Raw genomic sequence first — 14367 nt, forward strand, 5'->3', positions numbered from 1 at the left:
GGATATTTATAATTGTTACACTTAAAGGCAACAAAAATATCCAACTGCTGTATAAGATCAGTCATCACAGTACTGATTCCATCTCTGGGAATGTTATCCTTGCTTCCCTAAAACTCTCTCCCGTCTGGCTTCCTCACTGATCTCTTTCACATTCCAGGAGACCCACTCTCCCCTTGCTACTACTCAACTGTGTCTTAAAAGGAAAAATCAGAGACTGAATACAGAAGCTCAATAAATACTTAGTGGATATATTATCTGTTCACTTGAATTATAATATTAAGGTATAAAAATGACTATGACGGTAATAATATGAACTGATTAAAATATTTAAGACATTTAAATCAGGTCAAGTCTGCACTTTTAAAGTAAAAAGTAAATATTAACAATGATACCTTTTAAATCCCACAACTATAATTATTTTGTAATTTTAATGTCTCTTTTGAAGAAATGCCTAACTGTAAACAGACTCTGAAGGACTAATTTGATCATATACTAAGAAATGACATAAATGTAAATAATTAACGTAAATAATAACATACCCGAGTTCTGGAATCCTTTCCGCCATCCCAGTTATACCAGCAATAATGTTACTATGAGAGATCATGACCCCCTTTGGAATTCCTGTGGATCCACTTGTGTACATGATTACTGCAATATCTGAGGGCGCTGGTTTGCTAAGGGGTTTGTTTTCTGCATTAGAGAAGACACATACTCCTGAGAAATTTAGCTATGTCACCAATTTTTTCATAATCATTTGTTAACTCAACAACTACTAACTGTACTCACACAAAGGCCGATAAAATAGATCAAGTCCCTGCACATGAGACATAGTCTACTTGGATAGATGTACACAAATCTATAATTTATAAGAGTTATGAAGAAAAATAAAGCAAGACCAGGTGAGAAAATGTTAGGAAAAGTGGCAGGAAACGAAGGTGAAGTAACTGCCAGGACCCCATCGTGCAGAGTCTCCAAGGTCAGGCCCACGACTCTGGATATCACACTGCGTGGAAAGCAACATCACTTTGAACAGGGGCTTGTCCGCAACAAGGATCACGTTAGCTACTGTGTGGCTACCTAACTTAAAAAGGAAACAACAGAGGGAGAGAGACAAAAGGCTATGCCAGTGATTCAACTAAGAAATTAGACCAGGGTACCTAGGCATTTGCTAAAACTGTTCTCTACTTCACAGTGTGAAGCTAACATGGCTACACTCAGAATTCTCCCCGCTTTGGCACAAGCCCAGGAACAGCAGCCAGCATCCCAGACAGGTGACACAGTAGAAAGACAAAGAGAAGTATGTCACGGGCAGCACCACTCCTCTGCCTGAATTAATCTTGGAACTACCCTAAACGTGGTCTTCTCAGTAAACAGGGAAAACATTTTAAACTTGTTCCCAAGCGCACCCTTGCTCTCGTACCTGTCAAGATGTATTTCTTGACAACTGTTATTACTCAAGTTCTTGCTTCCTAACCTGCCATTCACTCCTCTGTCCCATGGTACCATTCTCCACTGCCACCATTTTCTAGAAACTGTTCTCTGAGGCGACTCTGGCTAAGAAGTCCAATGGTGCTCTTGCAGTCCCTGCGTCACTGGGCTCCTCCAGTGCACCTGGTCCTACGAAAGACTCCCGCCTTCTGAGAGGCTCCTTCACTCGACCCCCATGAGTCACACACCACCGATCTCTTCCTTCTTCTTCGGCCAATTCGTGGTGGCCTTTGAAGGTACCTTTCTCTATGGGTGTCACCTACTCCCTTGGCTTTAATTAAAACCTGTTCTCAGCTTCTAAATCGTTTAACTCCAAACTCCAGCATACTAGACTTGAACACGCCACTGCCCACTACAAAGCTGTATGTGAATTTAGTGCACCTAAATTCAGCATGCACAGAATTAACCTCAGCATAACCCTGTTTCCAAGCCGAGTGAAGTATAGTCCCACCATCCTAACAGCTTTTGTGAAATCCTACAAGTTTAATGACATTATTTCTAAAACTAACTTTAAACCATCTAAAAAGGAGAACAGGAAAACTGTATCATGGAAAAAAGTATTTTAAATTAATTTCAAATAAACACTACATTTAGAACATTCATAAATTAATGTTTGTATTTTTCCTTAAGTTTTTTTTTAAAGAGTAGAAGATGGTATACTTAGGGTGACCTTTCTTCCCAAAGTGATGATCTAGAAAACCAGTTTATCACTTGATCTAACTTTAGAATCAGATACCTGGATCACATCTAGAGAACACAGTCACTGCAGAACACACACAAGGAAGCAAGGACCCGCCACGTACCCATGCTGGCCTTGGCTCCCAGAGCCCGCACGGCCGCCATGGTGTGCACGATGACGCCCTTGGGGAACTCAGACCAGGTCGGCGGCTTTCCATCTACAGTGATGATGTGCCGCAGGCGAGGGACCAGAGAAACGATGTCCTGGAAACACACAAGGATCCACTGCAGTTTTCTCTGAACATGAGTGAACGTGTGTCCGTGCTCAGTCGTGTCCAACTCTGCAACCCCATGGACTACAGCCCACCAGGCTCCTCTGTCCATGGGATTATCCCAGCCAGAATACTAGAGTAGCTTGTCATTTCCTACTCCTGGGGATCTTCCCATGCAGGGATCGAACCCGCACCTCCTGCACTGGCAGGTGGAGGGTTTACCACTGCGCCACCTGGGAAGCATATTCTTCATTACTCTATATTAACGAGCGTGGCAAATAATCCAGGGCACAAGAAAAGTAGTTTACCATGTTTCAAATTGTTAATTTCTTGCCTCAAAAAAGCAAGGGTGAAGTGTACTGGCATGACTACCCCTTTTTTCGGATGGACAACTATTGGTTTGAAATATATGTTACTGCTTTATAACATTAGATTTACTGTGTATACCTGTTCTTTGGTATAATTTTAATCAATAAAGTTAATTCCTTGCAAAAATGGGCATATAAACACATACTGCCTGAACTACAGGGTAGCCAAATGTTCCCCATGCTTTAAGAGGCAAATAAAGATATAGGGAGAGAGGAAGGGAATACTCTTATAAACTTGTTTAAAAAAGGGGGGTGGGGGGATCAGATATTATTGTTTTCATAGAGTTCAGAAACTAAAATTCCTTTCTCTTGTAGTTTCGTAAAGTCATTAACTTTCCTTTAAAAAGTTCTGAAACTTGTACTCAACACTTCAGAATAAGTGAATTACTAGTTTAAAAATAACGCTTAAAATTAAAAATTTATTGAACATAGACTTGAAAATAGATGAGCACAAGGTAGAAAAGCTAGTTCTCACCTTCAATTTTGTCTGCAAGAGTTCTTTACTAGTAATGATGTTGGTCACCTCTGTTTCATTTAATCCATGAACAATTGCTGGACCCCCTAGAGTAGCATACAGCGTAACAACTACAGGGAAAAGAAAGGGCAAGTCAAATACTTGACATTTCATAGAAGCAGCAAGTGCAATTAAATAAAGCCTCTGACCACTGACGGAACATCTAAACCCTAAAATGTTAGATCCATAATTTGTGGTCTAATTGTGCTGTGTTATTCTAAATTATTTTAATATATTAACATGACGCCTACTCACTCTTCTATAATTCCCCCACAAAATTTCAACATTTTAAAATTTTTTTGTTTTCTTTCACCTACAGATGCTACTCTGAAACTGTGATGTTGAAAGGAATTATATTTGACTTCTAAAATGTCAAACTCATAGATGTTAACTATTTGATACCAAAATATAAAAAATATACCAATAAAATAAGACACTGAATGTCATATTTAAGATATTATTTCTTTAAAAAATAGCACCTAATGAGTGGTAATACTACTTATTCTAAAGTAGAAAAATTTTAAGAAAAATAGTCTTAGAAATGTCAAAATTAAATAATAATGAGAAGTTAAACAAAGTCACTTTAAGAGATAATTTAAAGCTTCTTAAAAGAAACATACTATAAACCCAAACCTATGAAAACAAAAAGGTATACCAGTTTAAAAACAAAATACAGTGGAGGCATTTACAAAAAGAAATTTGATGATAAAAAGTATCCTTTCCATTTCATCTGAAGTATAAAACAATGTCCATGTTTAATACCACAACTGACACCATAACCTCTGAACGAAACTTCTTAGACGACCTCACAGGCATCACAACTTCCACAAGTCGTCTTATATTTATACAACATAAAAAGTCTCTATCGTTTAACTAGCAGCTAGGTTTGAGTGTTGGAAGTGCTTTAGAGGCCAGCTGTCAACTGTAAAAATGGCCTAACAAGATGACACTAACTTTAAAGAACAATTCTGAGAAGGGGTAGCAGAGCAATGACCCACAGGTGTAGATTTAGTTCCCCAGACCCACAAAGTCCCCTCAGAATAGGTTCAAGTCCTCTTACTACACGGGTAATTTGTTCCACAACTGAACAAACCAGTATGTCTTAAATTGTAACAAAGGTTAAAATTAACATCAGAATTTTATCCCAGGAGGAAATACTTATCATAAATAGTAAGTATCATCTCTCCCACAACACCAGGTCCATGCTTCGAGAAGGTAAGGAAGCCCACGTACGCTGAAAATTATACATGAAGCAGGCCTGTGCAGCAACCATCCACTCTGCCCTGGTCTCACAGAAGATGGCGATGTTGGTCTTGGGCTTCTGACCCAGCATCTGTAAGCCGTTTCCAAAATTAAAGGCTCTCACAAAGACATCTTCGTAGGAAAGCCAATTATAGCTTCCAAGAATAACCTGATAAAACAAACAAAAAAAACACACAAAGAGCTTTCAATCATCAAAATATTAATCTCCAGAAGGATGCCAGGATGTGTTCCAAATTTCAACAGAAAGTTATGTCTGTATATAAACTATTTTGTTCTAACAAAAAGCTAGAAAGCAAGTTTCAAGGGAAAACTCTATTTTGAAAATTAGCTATTTTGTGGTATCTTCTATGACAACTTAAAATTTTCTGCTAAATTTTTATCATTTGGGCAATTGTTTTTCTTTTAAAAATAACTTCTACTACTTAAGAATTATTGGATTTCAATATCAGATAGTACAATATGATTCACAAACAGACACTGGCCAGACCCAAGCTAACAGAAATGTTTATGGCCATTCAATTTGAACTGCTGTAACTAATTCTGGATACACAAAGTACTGATAGACAAGTCTCCACTGATACAGCCAGGTGGGGTGTAGCTACACTAGTCACCAAAGTCCCTCTGTAGAATACTCACTGGCTCAGCAGGGCTTTCAACATTTCACTTGTGCAGGTAACATCAAGTCTTATCTTAGTAGCAATCCCCTTTCAAGTGTCTAGGAATTTTCTCGAACTTAGATCAAACCATAAATCCTTAATTTTACACAGATTAGACAGAAAGCTATTCTTGCTGCAAAAATCTATTGACAGTTCCCAAACATGCCTGTGTCATTAACATATGTCTCACACACCTTAAAACCATCTAACCATATTCATTTTCAAAAATGCATTTCGATAATAGAATTAAGCAGGTTGGATGAATATAAAAATGGAAAAATAGTTGAATACTGCCCTCTAGGGTCCAATTCCAAGTTGGATTTGAGAAATAAATTCTTACTTTAATGGATAAGGGGCTTCCCTTGTGGCTCAGCTAGTAAAGAATTCGCCTGCAATGCGGCAGACCTGGGTTTAATCCCTGGATTGGGAAGATCCCCTGGAAAAGGGAAAGGCTAACCACTCCAGTATTCGTCCTGGAGAATTCCATAGACTGTATAGTCCATGGCAGAAAAACATCTACTTCTGCTTTGACTATGCCAAAGCCTTTGACTGTGTGGATCACAAGAAACTGTGGAAAATTCTTCAAGAGATAGTAATACCAGACCACCTGACCTGCCTCCTGAGAAATCTGTACACAGGTCAAGAAGCAACAATTAAAACTGGACATGGAACAACAGACTGGTTCCAAACCGGGTAAGGAGTACATCAAGGCTGTGTATTGTCACCTTGCTTATTTAACTTATATTCACAGTACATCATGAGAAATGCTGGACTGGATGGAGCACAAGTGGGAATCAAGATTGCCTGGAGAAATATCAATAACCTCAGATATGCAGATGACACCACCCTTATGGCAGAAAGTGAAGAAGAACTAAAGAGCCTCTTGAGGAAAGTGAAAGAGGAGAGTGAAAAAGTTGGCTTAAAGCTCAACATTCAGAAAACAAAGATCATGGCATTTGGTCCCATCACTTCATGGCAAATAGATGGGGAAACAATGGAAACAGTGAGAGACTGTTTTTAGGAGGCTCCAAAATCACTGCAGATGGTGACTGCAGCCATGAAATTAAAAGACGCTTGCTCCTTGGAAGAAAAGCTATGACCAACCTAGACAGCATATTAAAAAGCAGAGACATTACTTTACCAACAAAGGTCCGTCTAGTCAAAGCTATGGTTTTTCCAGTAGTCATGTATGGATGTGAGAGTTGGACTATAAAGAAAGCTGAGCACTGAAGAATTGATGCTTTTGAACTGTGGTGTTGGAGAAGGCAATTGAGAGTCCCTTGGACTGCAAGGAGATCCAACCAGTTCATCCTAAAGGAAATCAGTCCTGAATGTTCATTGGAAGGATGGATGCTGAAGCTGAAACTCCAATACTTACTTTGGCCACCTGATGCGAAGAACTGACTTGCTGGAAAAGATTCTGATGCTGGGAAAGATCAAGGGCAGGAGGAGAACGGGACAACAGAGGATGAGATGGTTGGATGGCATCACTGATGCAATAGACTTGAGTTTGAGTAGGCTCTGGCAGTTAATGATGGACAGGGAAGCCTGGCATGCTGCAGTCCATGGGGTTGCAAAGAGTCAGACACAACTGAGCGACTGAACTGAACTTGATGGTTAAGGCAACTGAAATTAAGATACTTGTTTAACTTAGTAGTCCCAAACTCTCACTGCACCCTCCCCCCACAAAATGCTCAGCACAAGGAGCTCCAATGACTTCAAAAGGAGCTCTGTGGGGGTGAGAAAGCAGATGAGAATTTGGCCAAAACGTGTAGGATTACAATTTTTAAGAATTTCACACTCCAAAGATAAGCCTATGAGCTACCTCCTAGATTCTAGAATCTAAATGAGTTTCATAAGTTTCAGAGAATATATGTGCTCTGAAAAAGCACTAGATATATAACCCAAATATATAAACTCAAAAGACGCTGCAAAGAAATCAAGCTAAGAGTTTAATTCAAGTGTAAGGGAATTCTGAATTTAATTCTTTAAACCACTGAATTTTCTAGGAGTGATCTTTCCCATAAAGATTATATTTAAGGGACTCCCTACACTGTAATTTTATCTAATTTCTGCTAGAAAAGGCTTCTAATCCTAACTTGGTCCCTATGGTTAATCCAACCTGGAGATTAAATTATTCTATTCCCTGTCTATACTGTTGAACACTGCTGAAGAATACCAAACTTTTAAAATCCAGAATCACACATCTCACCATCCAGCAATCCTACTGCGCTTCCTTGGCATATTCATTTTCTCACCCTATCTGAAACCTCTCTCCTCAAATGTCCTCCACTCTTTCTCTCTCCCTTCTCCATTTCTACCTGATGACACTACCTCACACTCCACTGAGAAATTAGAAATTAAACAGAAACTCCCTTGCTTTCCTACCACCAAGCTCAATACCATACATGTACACACACGGTCTGCAGTCCCCAGGGCATGACAGTGGCTGAAGTGTCCCTGAAGGAAATCCAACTCACTAGGACTTTGAAGAGCTTCCTAAATTGCCATCTCTAGTCCTAACTCATACTTGGGTACCCAACCTACTTTTTCACTTGATTATTCATCTAAGGATGACTTTAACTGATACTCCCCTCAAAACAGACACTTCCTCCATCTTGCCCTGTCATCCTAGCCCATCTCTCCTGAACTAATGAATGCTGACTGGCCAACTTCCACTCTTATTCCTCTTTAGCCCCTTCTCCCTACAGTAGTGAGTTTTTAAAAACATAAATCCACGTACTGCCCTGCAAGTGTTCTGCCTTTCCAGTAGGAATGGGATCAGAACACCACACTCTGCCTTACAAAGTCCTAAGGGCCCTAGACTTTGGCAGTGTCCCTGGGCCCATCTCAAACCCTCTGTCCTGACTCACTGCCTATAAATACAACTTTGTCCTTTCTGTCCTTCAAAGAGGCAGCGCGGGAACCAGGATGAGGGAAGACAGGTGCTTAGGACACAAAATTTAAGGAGGCACTCAGTCTCCGGTCTGAGCGCCATTATGAACTCTGCACCCTCATGCTTCACCCAGCTGGGTTGGTTCCTACTTCAGAGCCACTGCACCATCCTGTCCCCCTGCAGAGAGGGTTCCTACCAGATCTTCACAAAGCTAGCGCCTCCGTGTCCTTCAGGCCTCCACTAGGCCGTCACTGACTCGAGAGGCTACCCCTGATCTCCAATCAGCTTTCTTTCTTTACAATTAAATCTGTTACCTTCTTACTTATCATCTCTCTTCCTCCCATAGAAACGTAGGATCCAGAGAAGAGTAACCTGTGTGTCTTGCTCAGGAAGTGTCTTCCAGTGCCTAGGCCACTATTAGCACATAGCAGGCACCCAGCAATTATTTGCTAAATGTGTGGAAAGAACTGGTGCAACCCAACAACTTCAGTTCACTCTGGGCCTCAGAGTCTTCCACCTCTCCTCCAGAAGACTCATTTTCTAAAAGATTTCTTTTTTAAAAAGTCTATATGCACCTGATCATTTAACTTCCACGGCTTCTTCTGTTCTGATCATCCTTCAATCGCATACGTCCTGTGCTCCCACCTCAAATATTCTTTTCTGTGACCCACGAGACATAAACATGTCTGACTGTCCTGAGTCAGGAAAATACACAACTAGTGTACCACGGAGTCTGAGCAGTTTCTTCATCCGTAAACCTACTTGGGGGCTAAAGAATCCCTCCAGTCACTTTGCTCTCTCACATTTGATTGGCTGTATTCTTACTCTGTGACAGGTGTGACATACACACAAGTAAACATCAGTGCTATCATTCAAACTGTTGCTGCCAGGGCCACAGAACTCAGGAATTTACTTTTGTTCAGGAACCTATGAAATTAGATACCTAGATTATGCTGATGAGGAAGGCCTCTTATCTCAAAAGAGGACTATAAAAATAAAATGGAGATAAGATACAGAACATGCTATAAAACAAAATCACACAATACTTAACCAGTCAGGGCCCTGGAGAATGAGACAGTCTATAAAAATTAACTTTTCAGGTAGCTGAGTTTAATCTTTATCAGCATTAGAAGTTTTACTTTAACCATGCAGAATAGAGGTATTTCAAAAGTATATACTTCCTACCTTCAACAAAGTATACCTGGCTTCATTTTACATTTCTCTCTGCAAATGAGCATCATTCTAAAGAAATTATTGTGAGGGAGCCAGAGAGAGTGAAAATATTCAGTAGATCTGGACAGTTGGTGATAACCATGATGATAAGAAGGCAGCTAACCTCAACTAGTGTTTACTATGTGCTAGGCATACTGCAAGTAACACAGGATTCTAAGATAGTTACTATTATTATCCCTATCTTACAGATGGGAATATTGAGATACTGAGGGAGTAAACATAATTTGCTCAAATCCCAAAGTTATTAAGTGACAGACTAGAATATGAATCCAGGCAGACTCACTCCAGAGTCTAAGCACTAAACCACACACTCCAATTGCACTACAAGAAGGAGTTGGGGTGTTACTGGGCAGGCGAGTCAGGTGGCCTGAATAACAAGTGTAAAAGGTCTGTGTTCGAATGGACTGTATTAATAGTAGAGGCAAGAGTGGAAGCAGAAGACTTGCTTAAAGGAAAGGAGGGGGTGGGGGGAGTGGAAAGAGCAGTAAGGAGGGAAATGAAAAAAAATCAGACTCTTGGGTTTCACCTTGAGCCACCTGGTACACAGTAGAGCCTTTAATAAATGACAGGGTGAGGAGCTAGTGTGGAAAGGAAAACCAAGAGTTCTGGCTGGGGAGAGTATTAATATAATAACCAACCACAAATTCTGACCAAGAGATCAGCCATTATTTTTTATACAAATCAAGCATGTAAATATCCTAATAAGTTAAAAATAAAAGTCACACATGTGCAAACAGGATAAAAATGTGACTCAAGAATGAAATAACACAAAAGCAGGCACTAAGAGGGAAAAAAAGCTAAGTCAACTCCTAAGAACAGAAACAAGTATTTCTAGTATCTTTTTTGATCAATTCAGAAGGAATAACAGTGAAACTTCTCTTTCTAAGCACTATGACTGCATGCTGCTGCTAAGTCACTTCAGTCGTGTCTGACTCTGTGCGACCCCATAGACGGCAGCCCACCAGGCTCCCCCGCCCCTGGGATTCTCCAGGCAAGAACACTGGAGTGGGTTGCCATTTCCTTCTCCAATGCATGAAAGTGAAAAGTGAAAGTGAAGTCGCTCAGACTCTTAGCGACCCCATGGACTGCAGCCTACCAGGCTCCTCCATCCATGGGATTTTCCAGGCAAGAGTACTGGAGTGGGGTGCCATTGCCTTCTCCAATTCCTTCTATTTTCTTCTAAGGTATGTAAAACATATAGGGAAAAAATGTAAAGTGTTTCTGGTAGTTAGATCACTAAATGTTTAAGCTGGTTTCATGTTTTCTGTTTCACTGTAAAAAAAATTTTTATTCTTTGCAACTGTTTTATTATAAGTGCATGTATTTCAAAACTGTTCCAGAAAATGATCACTTCATTATTAATTAATTTCAAAAAAACATCAGTACAAGCACTTGCTCCGGGAAGTCTGAAATCAGGAGCTACCAACACTGGTTCCACATGCTTCACTTGGCCACAGTTTTATAAAACCATAGGAGACTCAGAATGACAGCACAACAGTCCTGGACAAGCTTGCTGGGCCTCAGGAACACAGCAGCCTCTGCTCCTCTGCCTTCTGTTCTTGGTGAAGCTGACAGTATCAGCCTGCCCACACTACTGTGGTATGCCCACACTACCACGGGCACAACTGTAGCAGAACCATCACCACCACCTTTTCTCCCACTTACCTTCCCTTGGGAGCTCAAAAAACGGGTAAGATAAAATGAAAACAAAGCTTCAGAGTTCATAGATTTGAAATAAAGTTTTCAGTACCTTTGTTTCAACCATGCCAGATACATTCTAGGGTTAATCCCCAAAGCTCAGTCTCCCAAAACAGGGAGACAACTTTTGGATATTGCTCATCATTAGCTTTTTTTTCCAACATAAGATTATCTTCAAATATGGAAACTATTAAATGATGATACACTTCAGCAAAAATATTTCCCACTCTCAGTAAGAACTCTGAGCAAAGGCCACACTGCCTAAGCAACTCCACTCTTCCACTGAAGGGCAGGCTGTGAAAGGTCCCCTTCCCTCTATTCTTTCATAGCCAGCTCTGCTACAGCTGCAAGACAGTGGCTGTTAAGTAAGAAACCAAGGGGTGGGGGTGGGGAAGCCTAGTTTAAGACACAGTGGGGATACCCCTGTCCAGCGTGCAGACCAGCAGAAACTGGAGTCTCGGCTAACCCACGGTATAGCACATCTTCTTGAGAAACTTTAACAGAAAATATTTGCTTCATTTATGATACACAAAACCTACTTTCCCAATGAGTCTAATTTCAAATAAGAAGAAATATTATGTATTTTTTTATATCAAAGTTTATATAAAGGCTTTTGGAAAAAGTTTGATGAATTACATGCAAATTTAATGGCAAATGTCAGTGTTAGGTAGACCCTCTAACAGTGATGTAGTAGAGACAGAAACGATTAACTGAAAATAGTTTTTCTTGACTTCTAACTTTTACTGGAGTTCAAATATTTCTCTGTTGAATAAACAATGAATACAAACGCACCAGGGTCAAGGAGGGAGGAAAAGAACCATGTAACACTCACATACATACATACAAACACACATGCAAAAACATGCACAGGGCATGAAAACTTTGCTTGTGACCACTGGGTTATCTGGCCACATTCAAGAAACAACTATGATAGCTCCAGGATTTTATTTTGTCCTAATTACACAGATAACTTGAATTAAGAAGAATTTCATATTCACCATATTTTTCTCCTTTTCAAATACTTGGGAACTAGTTTGCTGCTGTGAGTGCTGAATGACTGATAGTGCTAACTCCATAAAACGCATGTTGTGTGTGGGGGAGACTGGAGAAAAATAAAACTTTCTGCTAAGATAGGATTTTTGTGATATATGCTACATTAAAAGTAAGAGAACCCTATCTTTGAATTCAAATAGCAGGAGTTTGTCAAAGGATAGATGTGAATGTTTATTTTAGATACAAAAAGCACAGAAAGAAAGTAGTGAAAAACTTTAGCACTTAAAAGGTGTTTTTATTACCTTTTATAACTACCAGATCTCTCAGAGACAGAAAGAAGGATGGTATGTATAATCATAAAAAGTAGTGACTAAATATGACAAAAATCAGATGCCACTATAATAAAGTATTTTGCAAATTATAATCTATAGGCTAGAGACGAGTAATCAGACATGTTTAACCATATGATCTCAATTTCTCGAAATGTGCCGTTAACTAACCACAGCTAGATTTCAACTTAGCACCCCCTCCCCGCAAAAAAAATCATTTAAGTGAGGCAAAACTAAGTCAGCAAAAGAGATAGGAAAAATGCCTTAAAAGTAGAGTGAACATAGAATTTATCCAAATCACTCTTGAGATTGCAAGGGGGCACTGTTAACGTCTGAGTAACAAGTACAAGTCAGGACTGTTCATATAAAACTAGATAAAACATCAGTCTATTTGAAGGTTAGGAACACATACAGATTCTGTTGTCCAGAGTTAAAATACAGTTTTTTTAATTTCTAGGACTTACTGATATTAACTTGCTTGACATCTCCTTTATGTTTTGAAGATCACTACACTTTGTGTGGTAAAATTCATGGACCATTAAGTAAAATAATATCATTCTCAACCCCACCACCACCCCCTCCCTACACATTAAGTAAAACAACACACACATACACACACACACACACACACACACACACATTCTGCAGTAATGGGAGGAAATGGGAACATCTCATTCCATCGCTGTGCTTACTTGGACTCTCCTCCAAGATCTGGGACTTCCTTCATGACCGACAGAAAAAAAGGCAGCTGGAGTCAGGATGCAGTTGGAAAAGGTAGTTAAGAGAAAAACAACTTCAACTACACAGGTATTAAACCTCTAACCTAGCCAAATTCTCAACTAACAGATCATCTTACTGACTCTAAAAAAAAACTGTATCTTCAATTTTCACCTACCAGAGCTTCAAGAACAGTTTATAAGAAACACACACACCCGAGTTTAGAAACAGCATTTTCACGCCATTCCTGTTCTTCACAGGGGCTGCACCACGTGCCTTCAGTCACTCACACAGTTCTGCCCAGTGAATTCCCAAATGATAATAGAAGCTACAGCGTTTACACTAGATACCACAAACTGTTCCACACACATAAGTATAGAACATACACTCACACACACAAAATCTCTCTCTCAGGCTCTTTCTCTATCAGTTCTCTCAACAGCCCTGAGCTGGGATTAGTCTAAGGAGCACAGAGCTGGTCAGCCTGGGTTCTGCCCAGCGGCCCCCGCCAGCCGCAATGCCCTTGGGCAAGTGACCTCTGTGTGCCTCAGAGCTGTCATCTGAAAAGGAGGGTGTCCCTTTTCACCCTAACCCATGGGGCTTTTTAAGTCTTATCTAAGTTGATAAATGTAAAGCTCTTAAAGCAGCCTGGCTCATCAGGAATGCTAATAAAATGTCAGGAAGGATCATTACTTCCATGTTAAAGATAAAGACCCTGGAGGCAAACTTGTTACGTAGCTTTTCCAAAGTCACACACAGCTGGTGGGCGGCAAGGACAAGCCATCCACCCACAGCCTGGATCTGGAGTCCGGGCTCTGAGCCACCAGGTGACACTGCTAGTACAGGAGGTCTTATCCTCTGTTTTCAAATCAATAATGGATGGCTTAATATTTGTGAAAAGAAATTCTCCAAAAGAAAAAAAACAAGGCATTTGTTACAACCCAAGTACCAAGACATTAAACATCCAATGGAACTTACATTATAATCAGAAAAAGCAGGTCACACCCCAAAACCCAGAGCAATCTCAAGCACACAGGTGCTTCTGGAACTACCAGGGAATACAGCTTCAAACCCCAAACTGCCCTAGACCTTCTATTCCAAGCCTTGTAGACACTCAGGTGGCTCAGAAGTGCTCCACACTCAATGTCTTTGTAAAATTCAGAATAAATCCAAACCAGGGGTACAGAAAGGAAACAGACTGCAGTCTAGTCCCTCATACCTCCATTTCTCCTGCCACATCAGCAAATTCCAATAGAAGCAGG

The 14367-nt window shown here is 40.2% G+C and overlaps 1 protein-coding gene across 1 annotated transcript in view; it reads right to left on the reverse strand.

Annotated features, from left to right (window-relative positions):
- ACSL3 (acyl-CoA synthetase long-chain family member 3) overlaps positions 1-14367 on the reverse strand; it is a 75169-nt gene that overhangs the window by 18023 nt on the left and 42779 nt on the right. The window contains exons 3-6 of the mRNA XM_010837067.1: positions 4554-4731; positions 3282-3391; positions 2292-2430; positions 540-690 (exon numbers count right to left, since the gene is read on the reverse strand). Of these exons, the coding sequence (XP_010835369.1) occupies positions 540-690; positions 2292-2430; positions 3282-3391; positions 4554-4731 (578 nt within the window). The remainder of the gene's footprint in view (positions 1-539; positions 691-2291; positions 2431-3281; positions 3392-4553; positions 4732-14367) is intronic.

The sequence above is a fragment of the Bison bison genome, unplaced genomic scaffold (assembly GCF_000754665.1).
Source record: "Bison bison bison isolate TAMUID 2011002044 unplaced genomic scaffold, Bison_UMD1.0 scf7180017864068, whole genome shotgun sequence".
In the NCBI taxonomy this organism is placed as follows: Eukaryota; Metazoa; Chordata; class Mammalia; order Artiodactyla; family Bovidae; genus Bison; species Bison bison.